We start from the raw sequence: 13082 nt of genomic DNA on the forward strand, positions 1-13082 counted from the left end.
AAGTAATGGTGAATAATCTAGAAGCTGTGGTGGAAGTCGTGCAGATAAACACAACAGATTGGCCAGCCCACAAGCTATTGATTTTTAAATAAACTAGCTTGCTTCCCAGCTACAAATTCAGTTCTAAACTGGTAGTAAAATAAAGCAAAAATCATCACTCTGAACTTCTGTCCCTCTGAGGGTTTTGTTACTGGACAAAGAGTAATTGCCAGTGACCCATCACTGCTCTATACCCTAATCAATCCAATTAATAACTCTCCTCCTCCCTGCTCTGCCCAAACCTAAGCCTTTACTCTGTACCAGGCACATCATCTGCAGCTGCCTCCGAAGCAAACACCCGTTTTAACAATAGCAACAAGCACCTTCATTATTATTCAAGGTTCAACCTTAGGAACATGATCAATGCTCTTTTACCTCAGGGAAGAAAGTTCTCAGAGCAAAATGTTTGTAGTCAAGGAAGGGAACAGTTCCAAAACTATCAACCACATCCAATTTATCCATCTGCAGCTCAGCAAAGCCTGCAAAACAGAATCCCAAGAGCAATATTTTAACTCGGCAAACAATGGATAAAATCCTCTGCTGCTTTGTCTAACGCGAAGTATGACCTTGGTTTTCATTAGAGAAGAAACAATAGATAATTACTTGCTTGGCTGCAGAGAAGAGCTGAAATAAGACACAAAGTCAGGCCCAGACCCTGCTGTTCAGTTGTCTTCTATTATAAAAACACTTCTTATTACCGTAGCTGTTTCCATTTAAGGGTAAAAAAAAAAAAAAAGACAATAAAAAAGGCTTGTTTTTCTACAAATAAAATTTTGGAGCCTACCATCACGGATCTCCTTCCGGAGCTCGCTCTCCAGGAGCTCCAGCTGTTGGCTCTGTTTGCGACTTAGCTCCTTGGACTTGTGCCTGGTCACCACCACAGCCACTGAGGAGACAGAGATCCAGCATCAGATTGACATGTTAACTCCAAAAACGGAAAGAAAAACGGAAGTCATCCTTTATAGTTCTTTTAGCGAGAGGCAGAGATAGAGTAGCATTTAAAAGGTGGAATTTATAAAAAGAAAAATGCCCTGTGCCGGGTCACTCTGAAGAGCAGGATGCTAAAATGCAACAGAAAAACAAAAAAGCCCCTCTCATCTTAAAAGTGAAAATCAAATCAAATAAACTTCGCTTGTAACCAAAGATCCCAGTCGGCTGGAAAGTAATGAAACAAGCCAAGTTTCCCTACAGCCACAGGCTGTTTTTTCCTTAATGTTTCTAAACACCTCTGGAGAAATAAAGTTGAGCCGCAAATGCAGAAAGAAACCACAGATCCACAGTTAGCTACATAAGCCAAACTCGCAGGGATGAAATGGGGCGGCATGATACGCGGTCCACCGTGAAAACACCATATCTAGATATTGCTGCTTTCTCCACTTCGTCTTGCTTCTATCTGCGCTACAGAGGCAATAACCTGAACAGGGTTAGTGCTGGATTCATTCTCTGCTCTGCCATTTACTAGCTGTGTGACCTCAGGTAAGTTTCTCAGCGTCTCTGTGCGTGGCTGCCTTATCTGTCAAAGGGCCTAACTCAAAGAAAGCACTGAGACCATTTTTTTTTTTTAAAGAATACTCAACAATTGTCAATTATCATTATCTTATTCTAGAAAGTTTTTCTTCTTTTAATAGAAATTTCATGATAAAAGGACCCTGCTGCCAGTAGATGGGAATGATGCTGGAGGAAAGAAAATGAAATAGTTTTTCCCTGGACCATTTTGTAAAGTTAACAGTCTTAACTTTAACAGGTACTGTACATCTTCAAGAAAGGGAGGGGCATGAAGTAATTCCCAAATTTACTTGACCAAGGGGCCCCTTTTCCCAGGAGCATGACTTGAGATACTGCTCCCACCCTGGGCAACACTGGCTCACTGCAGGGAGGGAGCTAGCAGGCCTCATCCCCTGAGCAGGGGGCTTCCCGTGGCTGTAATCCCCAGGGGGATTATAAACATCCCACAGTGGGGTGTTTTGTAGGCGGCACGCTAGGCCAGGTGTGCTGAGTGTTTTCACTCCTGATGTGATTGACGGACTGAAGAGTAGACTCACTTCAGCTGCTGATGACATAGGCCTCCCTGAAATCATGGGAAGAAGGGGCTGAGAATTTTAAAGGGCTTTGCAGATACCAATGAAGCCGAAAGCAGTGCGTCAAATTAAGCCCACTTTACCCTAAAGAGCATAAACAACCTCTACAAACAAAATGAAGGGCGAGGAAGGGTGGGATCGCAGGTTCCCAGTAAGCCACAAAGTGGATGTGAATATAGAATGAGACTGACATCTACGGTTGCTTAACAGCAGCCGATTCTCAAAACGGAGCCCAGCATTTAGAATTTACAAGTGATCTTAGTTGGAGTCACTACCAGACAGGACTTTATTAAAATATCAAGCCTAATTCTGGATTCCAGATACAAAATAGGGGTTGACAACTTAGGGAGAGCATAAAAAATACCTGAAATGATCACCAACAGGGCATAACAGGGTCTCTGTAAAATGAGTTCATTCCATTAGGCTGGTTAATCATACACATAAATCTTTCCCTCACTGAACTGAGGACCACCCAAGACAAAGGACTAGGCCTTAACTCGTCTTCTCTAGCTCCAGAGACTGGCACAGTTATTAGCAGTACAGATACTCAATAAACACAAGGTAAGTGGATGCAGAGATGGATGAGTGAATGTGTGAGGGAGCAAGCATCTGGAAGGAGACATTAACAACTATTAACAGAAAACCTCAGAAACACAATGCCTGTGTTAAGTCAAAAAATACAAAGTGCTGCATTAGTTGTGGGGAAGAGTTCTTTTTTCTAAGAAGACAAGAAGAAACAGAATGAAAAGCAGCTCAGAATTAGAGCTCACAAACTAAATGGCTACAGGGCCCAGGTACATAGATGAATTAAGTGACCTGAGTAGAGCAACAGAGAGTAGTGGAGACTGTGGGAAGAACCCACTGAACATATGCCCTCTCCCAAGTAGTAGCTGCTACTCAGCTCCAGCAAACCGATGCTACGGGAAAATTGGGATCCAATGATCCAGACCTTTCAAATTTTCAAGGGTTTTTTAAAAATGGGAATCACCTAATTTAAAAACATTGTGAACTACATCAAAGTGCTTAAAAATGCTGTGTGGGCCAAACAAAACACATGGGTTAGCCAGATTCAGCCAGTGAGCAACCACCACGGGATCGCCGTGCTTGGATGAGCCTTGGAACACTTTACTAGACGGTGCAGATCAGCCTTCTAACATATAGTCCTGCCAGGAAAAGCAGGGCGGGGTGGGCGGGAGGGGTGGGCTGGCAGAATGAGCCAGCAGGGTGAGAGGACCAAGGCATGGGAGCCCAAAACCCCAGAGTTCTGAGGGAATAATGTAAGGGGGACATTTGTCCTCACAATTCAAATGATAGGGGAAGCAATGTGGATTAAACAGGGGATGGCAAGAGTAGGTTTGCAGTTGTTCATATGGGAAATAATACAATACTTATTGAACAGTAATATAAGGATAAACTGTTTCACGTGCTCACAACCGTAAGCCTACTTTTGCCCACTCCTGTATTTCTCAAACACTAAAATACTGTCTTTGTAATCCAGCCTTTTATTCCAAAACCATCCTAAAAATGTTTAGAAAGCCCGCAAGATGCACCTACTATTCCTGTCCCAAAGTTCTGATCTGGGTTTTCATCCATCAATATTTAATTGAAGCAAACAGCCTCTGAAAGCTGGAAGTCAGCCTGCCTGAAGAGAGGCCCCAGGGAATAATTTTTCTGACAAAATTAAACAGGGCACTTACCAAAAATGACAATCAAGAGCAAGATGGGAAGCCCAATCAGAGAGTACAGAGGGGAAGCCACCGATTCCTGCTCAACGTAGAGCTCCAAGTTCCCCAGTTTGACCTAATGGAACAAAAAGTGTTATTAGACCCAATCGAGTTGGGTACCATATCTATTTATACAGTTTTCTCCCCCAAATGGTTTTCCCCAGGATATAAAAAGAGATGGCAAACTAGGTAGGATATCTGAATTCAAGTCCCATCTCTGGGACAGATTAACTATGTGACCTGGAGCCAATGAGTATATTCACTGTGCCTCGGTTTCCAGATATGTCATTTGAGGTGTGCTAGACTAGACCTAGAGATTTTAAATCTTGGTCCATTTTGCCCTGGGGGGTTCAAAGAGGTGGTAACTTGAGGATGAGAAGCCCCTTACCCCTTGACCAAGGAAGCAACTACCTTTTATGTCTTCTACATCTTGCATTTTCTTGGCAGGCCTGTTTTAAATGAAGCGAAGGCCAGTTTGGCAACTCTGCCTGAATGATCCCTGAGGGCCTTTACCAATTTTAGTTTTGGGTTATAAAAATTTTGTAAAACTCATAGAGGGAAAAACTCTGTATCAAGCCTTAGTTTTGCATCTACATACACATACATCTTAAGCACATTTCCAACCCCGGAGCAATGCCTGCCCCTCTGGAAGCATCTGGGCAAAGAGGCCAGAGCACAGATGCCGGACCCAGAAAGAGAGCCTGGGTCCTAAATCCCAGCTTCACCACCTGCTCTCCTTACCAGCTGCAGGAGCTTGAGATAGTTATCAACCATCCAATCCCCATTTTCCTCGTCTTTAAACTGGAGCGTCGTGGTGAAGACTAACTGTGCTATATTAAGTAACTAAGTGGGCTCATGGCACTGCTGCTCAGAACTCTTTAGTGGCTTCCCAGAGCTCAAAGCCAAGTCCTCACGATGGCCACAAGGTCCTAATGATCTGTCAGCTCTCCCGGCTCCTACCTTAACTCTCCAACTCCCTTAGAATATTCCCTCTTGCTCTCCACTCCAGCCCCACCGGCCTCCTTGTTGCTTCTCAAATGCACCAGGTAGGCTTCCAACTCAGGGCCTTTGCAACCTTCACGTCGCCCACTCTCCCCCAGATGGCCCTTGGTGCATTCCTCTCCTCCTGCTCCGTACTCAAATGTCATCTTTATAGGGAGACCCTTTCTTCGCACCATCATAAAACTGGCCCCACTGCCCCATGTTCCTCCTATTCCCCTTCCTGCTTCGAGTTTCTCCGTAATACTTACCACCACCTAACACATTTAAAAATATATTTTTAATTGATTTTAGAGAGAAAGTAGGAGAGAGAGGGAGAGAGAGACATCGATGTGCAAGAGAAACACAGACCAGCAGCCTCCCGAACCCGTAACCCAGGGCATGTGCCCAGACTGGGAGTCGAACCTGCAACTTTTTTGGCATCTAACACATTTCTAATTTATTTTCTTTGCTTTGTATTTCTTTAGGTAATCTCCATAAAGGAGAGTGGTTTTTATTTGTTTTCTTCTCGGCTGTCCCCAGCCCAGTGCGGGCACTCAGGAACTGTTTCATGAATAATGGAGGATGCTGGCATTTGCTCTTCTCAGCTAACTGGACATGGGGGAGTACTAGTGAGTTTAGTAGTTGTTACTGATTTGATGATGATCATTACCATCTTTACCATACAACAGATGACCGAGGGAGGCTCGGCGAAGCTACGTGACTCATCTAAGGCTCCACAGCTACTAACTGGTGCAGCTGGGACATGAACACATTTTTGTTTTGCCTTCCAGTCTGAAGTTCTTTTTTCCTGTCCTTTATCCGAGTATTTATGACTATAGGTCATAAAGCATTTTTTTTCTGTTATAGACTGTGCAGAGCCTTACATGGCATGAACACTACAAAGGGAGACTTCTAATATGTTTCCCTTCCCCGTGGCCTCACATCTTTATTGGGGGACATAAATAAACCAGTGGTGGGACCCTCAAACATATCTGGGAAAAGATTAATCACTGTGAGTATGACTTTATGTGGAGGAAGCAGCCCACCACCATAGGCTATCTGGGCTCCGTTAGACGCAAATGCTCCTCTGAGGGTGCTAAAGAGGCCCCCACTTTGGGATTCTGCTAAGACTGTCATCTCTGCATTTGGGAAAAGACTGACAGCTCATTCATCAAGGGGTCTAGAGATTCTGCTTGCAGATGCTACAGTCTCAACGTATGGCTAGAACAAAAGCTATCAAGACTCATTAGCAGCATAGACAATGATGTGTTCACCACTCTGACATTCAAACAGGCACGTGGATGGGTTCTGGCAGCTATTTCGGAGGAACTGTGCTTGGGCTTGCAATACCAGCTTTGTTCATCTTCTGTTTAAAGTGAAGACCTAAAGACCTGAAAAATATTCCATATTCCATTCTGGCTCTGGTTTCATCAAGGACTTCCCCTAAATAAGGTAACATGCGGGGCTGTCAGGTGACTTACGTGAACTTTCTTCGACGAGGAGGCAATGCTGCTTGCAGCTCTGATACCTTTAATTTTGCAGAGGATGGTGGTGAGATCTTGAGTCCTGGTAATATTTTCAAAGCTGCAATTTAACTGCTTATTTTCCCCATGGAAGAAAGTGATTTCAATGTCTTTCTTGGAAATGTTGAAGTTATCATTTTCCTTCTGTGAAGAACAAAGCGGAGATGAAGAAATGAAGGTGCGCGTGGAGACTCACAAACTAAAGCACACTTTGCAGCCGAGGGCGGCGTAGCCCGCACGAAATGAGAAACGTACCAGGATTTTTACTTCCAGTTCTGTGTCCACCTCGGGGTCAACCCGATAGCCTGTAAACCTGGGGTCCTCCAGGTACTGCAAGCTCCCGCAATCCAAGTAGGTCTCCTGCACTCTCAGCTTCACAGTCACATTTGTCCGCACTTTTGAACTCTTTACACCGGGTGCTAAGAAACTGCAGTAATCTGCCATGCAGTGTTCAGAGACCTGCGGGCCAAGGAAAGAGCATTTCGGAACCTTGTTAATGAATCCCGGCTCTGGGATTTAAGAGCTAAGTGACCCAGGCAACTGAACTCCTTTGGGCCTCTGTTTTCTCATCTATAAAGTGGGACAGCAATACTGCTCACGTTGCAGGGCTGAATTCACCCTACATCAAATTAAATGAGACGGGGACTCATTAAATTAAATGAGGGCTGCATTAAATGAGATTATCCACACAAACATGCTTAGAATAGTGCCTGGCACACAAATGCTAGCTATTATTAATGTTATTAACAACAATGAAAGCAGCCAAGTTATGCTTTGGGGGGGAAAAACTGTACGCAGAGAGAAGTAGGCTTGAGAAAAGGGAAGACTTTGCACCAATGGACCTGTATGTCCTTCGCTTGGGTCCTTGGAAACTCCCAGAAAGGAGGAAAGGAACCCTCGGCAAGGGCCAGAGCTGGCTGAGTCATGCAGGGGAATCTCCTGCAGGCTTCAGCGGAAATCACTGACCACAAGGAGGAAAAGGCTCCGCAGGCCCAACAGAAAAGAGAGGAACAAAAGTTAAAGGGATAGTGCGTCCCCCGTGGGAAGAATTGCATGAAGCTGTAAACAATGCAGAACGGTGGCCCACTTTACAGGTTTATTTATAAAAGCTAGCAAACATAAATACTGGAATTTTCAGGCCTGCAGAGAGACAGGCAGAGAAGGCTGCTGGGAGCGGGAGGCTAACAAACGTTTTACAGGAGGGCAATAAAACTTGTGGAAAGAAATTTGTCAGGTGGGGAGTTTTCTGCAGTTTTTACCTACTCGCTAATATTGGCATATAAAAGGGGGAAGGAAGAGGCACTAGGTGGGAAAATTGGATGCAAAGGGCCGAGACAAGCAAAGCCTCCATCCGCCGCAACGCCTTTCCAAACCACAGCCCCGTTTGCGCTCACACTCTGGGGCCCTGATGAAAACCACTAACCCCGCTGCCCCTACTTCTCGGCAGCCACAACCCCGGCAGGCCGGCTTCTTATTAAAGATGCCTTCTAGAGAGATTATCGGTGACAGGGTCACCCTAACCTCATTATCCTCAACTCTCTCAATTTCCATACTGGTTACCAGCTGCCATTAGCAGAAATGCTCTTTCTGATTAGTTTCCAAGCAACCCCTTGGCCACCTCCGCTGGCCATCTTATCTGCTTTCCCTCCTTAACCCGAAGCTCCTCCGCAGGGTTCCATCGCGAGCTCTCCTCTCCTCCCTCTGTGCTCTCCCTCCCATCACGCTGTTCCGGGGCTCCTTCTCTTAGCAGCTTGACAAAGATGGCCCAGTCATCTCCAGCTCCGCACTGTGTCCGGACCTGCCCTGCTGACAACAGCCCAATGGCCGGCTGAGCCCTCAGACCTGCTCACGTCTCAACCACATCTGGACTTGGCACGAGCATTCTCATTGGTCCCCTGGCCCTTTATCAGTTACTGCCTCTCCACACTATTGCATGAACCATTGCCCAAATAATCCAAAGGGCACCTATATTCATGTCACTGCCTGCTCAAAGACCTCCCACTCTCCCACTGCCTACAGAATTGAGGGCACAGTTTCAGTCTGATACTCCTTGAGAGCCCAGCAGTTTTCCAGCCACCCTTCTTGTTCATTCCCGACCTGTCCTCTGGGTACCAGCTGACACATTCCCATCCCAGGCCTGGCAGTGACCTGTCCTTGTCCTCTGCACCTGAACTGGCCTTCCTGTTCCCACCTATCCAATCCCACCCATCCTGGTCCACTCTGCAGACATTCTTAATCCCATCCATGTGTAATTTCCCTTCCATGTGGAAACACACACGCAGTGCCTTCGTGGATTTACAGGGTTTCTGAGTGGGCCGAGAATCAGAGGACCTAGAATTTGAAGACACCCCAGCTCTCAATATTCAATGCCAGTGTGGATTTGCCATTTCCCTCCATTAAGGCAACATGACCATCTTATTTTTTTCTTTCCCTGCACCCATCAAAATGTTTTGCCCACAGTAGATGCACAATAAGTTTTACTTGATCTAGGGACGGCGCTAGGGAGGGAGAGCAAGTCCACTTACAAATTCAGGCAATGCCTCTGGTCAGAGGGTCAATCTATGCAAACAGCTCAACGGAATGTGTTCACATCCCAGAGACGTGGTCTGGAATCAGATTCAATGTGAGGCTTGGAACTGGCTCTGAAGGGCATCAGCAGGTGGAAGTGTGCATGACAAGGCTGCAAGGATGCCTTAGGAAGGCCTCCTGTATCCAGGCCTGAACCCACACTGGTCCCAAGCAGGGTCTGTGACCACTCAAGACAGCAGCTTGGCAGGAAGTGGTCAGGCTGGGCCCCCCCAGAGGCTGCAGCCTTCACATCTCATTAAGGAAGGAGAGAAAGGGGAAGAGAGACTGAGGCGAGCACTTGGGAGGAGCTCAGACGTGCACCCAGAGACCACAACCTGTACCTACAATCCATCATTTCTTGTAATGAGGCCCCTGTGTGACTCCTGTTGGTGTAAGAATTGGGTGAGTAGATACCAGACCACTGCGTGGGGAGATAAAAGGCAAGAAGAGGTGAGAGCAGAAGGAAGGGACCAAGACAGGTCAAAGGGATAATAGCAAGAGAGGAAGCCTGTGATAAGGCCTCTGGGACTTGAGCAGGTTGCTGACCCTCTGAACCGCAGCTCTCGCTGTGCATTGGGAACGCCACCTACTCTTCACAGAGATGCTATTTTTCTTTACATCATGCCTTCGCCACTCACACAGCATTTTCACACATTTTCACAAACATTGCCTCATTAAAGTGAGCTGCCATAAATCATACACGGAGGAAATGGCAGGTCTTGTCACACCAAGTTCATTCCTCTCTCCTCTGTGCCACAACTCAAAATACTCAACTACAAGCATAAAGTCTTATTATTTTCTTTACAGCACAGATGGCATAGATCATACACAGGTAAGAGCATGTAATGTCACAAGGCACAGACATAAACTATATCCCCCAACGTATTTTAGTGTTATAAAAACAAAACCATCCTTGAAAATAACTACTATTACAAAGCGGCCAAAGACTTACATTTATGTTTCCTTTTAACTCATGTGAAATGATTAAGTTGTCGATTACATCAAAATTTCTGCCCATGATGGTTATATTTTGACCACCACTGCAAGAAAAAAAAGCAACAGTAAGAGTTTCATAGTAAACACACAGGCCTTTTGCATTTATGAACAAAGCTATCGATTTATTCACACTTAACACGAAACTCAGTTATGTTTGAAAGCAAATGAACAAATCTTAATTTCAAATGCAGGACAATTTTAGAAGTCTTTTTAATGATACTGGCTTCAAAGTCATAGTTTTTAAGGTGCATACATATAAAAAATCACATTGAATCCTGTTATAATTTGTAGGAAAATGCCCCAATTCTTTCATGGAATTTTGAGTTTGTTGTGCCATGTTGCCACATATAATCAGATCATCAGCTGTACCTTGAAAAGGTTTCACTAGACAGGATTTTGTTTGATTGCTGCTTAATCTATATGAAGATTCTTCAGTCTAACAATTTTCAAAATCAAACTCCCAACCTACCAATTATATTTCTTTAGGGAGACAGAAAACACTTTGGACAAGGTAAAAATTATAAATGACAGTAGAAGTACATCTTTTTATTTGGTAAGCCATATAAATAACAGTGACATTCTCTCTCTCCAAAACCAAGCCAAATGATTTCACATATTCTCAGCACATAATCACATATAAGCAAAGTGGTCATTAGATGTGGAATACGCAGCTGTTCACAGCTCTGGCTGCCCTCACACCCTCATTCGTGTGGGTCACTAGGCACTCATTCCAAGGTGCAGGAGCCTGGTATGTCAGCTGGGCCCACGGCGACAAGACCAGCACGTGGGCACGAGTGGGCTAATTTGTGTAGGGCAGAAGAAAGACACTGAGCCCTGAACCTTCCAGCCACAAGGAGAAAGGGCCCAGTTGGCCTCGTGCCAGCCTATAGTCGTTACTAGAAAACCAAGCGAAGCGTGGCCGGTGGCCAGACTGCAGAGCCGTGTGCTTGCCCAGGAGTCACCGAGAGACACGAGCTCAGAATGTCATAGGTGAATGGACAGCAAGAAGCCTCTTATTTTACCGCAAAGCAGGACACTGGTGCCTTAGAGCACAGTGCCCTGGGAGCCTGGGGAAGTCATTTGAACACTCTGTGCCTCAGTTTCCTCCTCTGCAAAATGGGTCATTCATAGTCGAGTTTTCTTTTTCCGCTTGTGAGTATTAACTGAGTCAATAGATATAACGCACCAGGTACGTGGGAGTGCTTCATCAATGTGTGCTTTTATTTTTAAAAAATATTTTTATTGATTTTTTTAGAGAGGAAGAGAGAGAGAGACATCAATGTGAGAGCGAAACATGGATTGGCTGCTTCCTGCACACCCCTTAATCAAGCTCCCAACCGGGGCATGTGCTCTGCCTGGGAATTGAACTGGCAATCTTTTGGTGCACAGGACAATGCCCAACGAACTGAGCCACACCAGCTAGGGCCAATATGTGCTTTTATTTATAGGAAGGAATTAGACCCAGAGCAGGGACTGCCATGCTAGAGCCTCGGTTTGGAAATTTCAATTTTCCTCATGCCACTGTTATGGGCAGAACTGTTGAAGTCCTAACCCCCAGTGCCTCAGAATGTGACTACTTTTGGAGAGAGGGTCTTTAAAGAGGTAATTACGGTTGAATGAGGTCATTTGGGTAGGCCCAATGACTGGTTCCTCACAAAAGGAGGAAATACGGGTGTCAGTTAGCACATGGCTCACCCGTATCCTAGGACACAGGCAGGCACCAGGGGAAGACCATGTGAGGACACAGGGAGGAGAAGGCCATCTCCGGGCCCAGGAGAGAGGCCTCAGGAGAAACCAACCCTGACAGCACCTTGATCTCGGACTTCCAGCCTCCAGAACTTTGATGACATAAATACCTGTTATTGAAGCACCCCGTTGTGGTACTTCGCTATGGCAGCCCTGCAGCCTAATGTATCCACCTCCCACTTAACCTTAAAAAGAATATAAGAAGTGATTTTTTTCTTTTTTCTATTTAAACAAAGCTTCATCTGTAGTTTCATCTAGACAGTACTTTGAAAATAAGCATCGTGCTGTGTTAGGTGAAGAAAATATTTTAGGGTTATATTCCAAAATCTGAATGTGAATTTAAATTCAACTAGGAAAAACAATTTTTTTCCTTGGACTCATCTGGAAAAATTAATTTCGGAATGTCCCTCTCTCATTTAGGGGAAATCTTTGAAATTAAATTCTGCTTTTGATTTAGATAGCTCCCAATATTTCCTCAAATTAATCAAAACAGCTTAGTCTAAAGGTTTTAAAACAAAAGATGTAAGAAAGAAGCAGCTTTGTGTCGTGGGCTTCTGCCCATATCAGATAAGGATAGTGCCGTGAGACACAGCAAAGAGGGTTTTGTGTTCCTACCAGAAATCTAGGCCAAGAATAGTTACTGCAATTGAACAAATATTTTTAAAAGCGAGATTTATACAATCTGAAGAGGAACGAGAGTATGAGCAGACATTTTAGCACTGAGTTTCCTGGCAGCCATGGCAAAGAGTAAAACAAGTTGTGCTCATGGTGGTCACTGTGACAATAGGAAGCAACCTCTTGGTCAGGTATAGGTTTGTTTTCCAGGAATAAATCCTGGGAGGGGTTCTGTGAGAGGAACTTAGATGTGACTATTATTTCTATATTAATTTGAGTGAAATCATGATCTTTACGCATCTCACCTTTTTAACCACAGCAAGAGAAAAATATGAATCTAGAAAGTACCTGATCCAGGTGGTAGCAGGATAGATGAGAGAACAGCGTGGCAGAGCAATATAAGACAAAGACCCCAAGGAAGAACAGTTCCCGCCATCGAACTGGATACACACGTCCTTCATTTCTTTTCGGCTTGATGGCAGAGAGAATTTCATATGGGTGTCGTTTAGCACATGGCTCACCCGTATCCTAGAAGGAGGTAGAAACAGAGCTCTTACATGACACAGACACTTAGCACAGCTGGTTATCCAACAGCAGTTCATGAACTAGCAGACAGTTGCAGGCAACTGCTGATTAATCAGGGCCACGTATCCTGTTGGGGTACTATCTGGGGCCGGGTTCCTCTTTCTTTTATGCATTTTTATGTTTTTATTTGCATTTTCCTTAGAAGTAGGGGAAGAAGGAAATGTAACCATTTCCCTAAGAAGCCCCAATAGAAAGTGGAACATGGACGGGGTATTAAGTTACAGTAA

General features: G+C 44.8%; 1 protein-coding gene across 1 annotated transcript in view; it reads right to left on the reverse strand.

Moving 5' to 3' along the window:
- The window catches only part of PLXNC1 (plexin C1), a 155148-nt gene that overhangs the window by 47637 nt on the left and 94429 nt on the right, over positions 1–13082 (reverse strand). Inside the window, exons 11-17 of the mRNA XM_016215211.2 lie at positions 12619–12798; positions 9866–9953; positions 6601–6804; positions 6304–6489; positions 3815–3917; positions 824–925; positions 415–518 (exon numbers count right to left, since the gene is read on the reverse strand). Coding sequence (XP_016070697.2) covers positions 415–518; positions 824–925; positions 3815–3917; positions 6304–6489; positions 6601–6804; positions 9866–9953; positions 12619–12798 — 967 coding nt within the window. The remainder of the gene's footprint in view (positions 1–414; positions 519–823; positions 926–3814; positions 3918–6303; positions 6490–6600; positions 6805–9865; positions 9954–12618; positions 12799–13082) is intronic.

This window comes from Miniopterus natalensis, chromosome 2, assembly GCF_054644295.1.
Source record: "Miniopterus natalensis isolate mMinNat1 chromosome 2, mMinNat1.hap1, whole genome shotgun sequence".
In the NCBI taxonomy this organism is placed as follows: Eukaryota; Metazoa; Chordata; class Mammalia; order Chiroptera; family Miniopteridae; genus Miniopterus; species Miniopterus natalensis.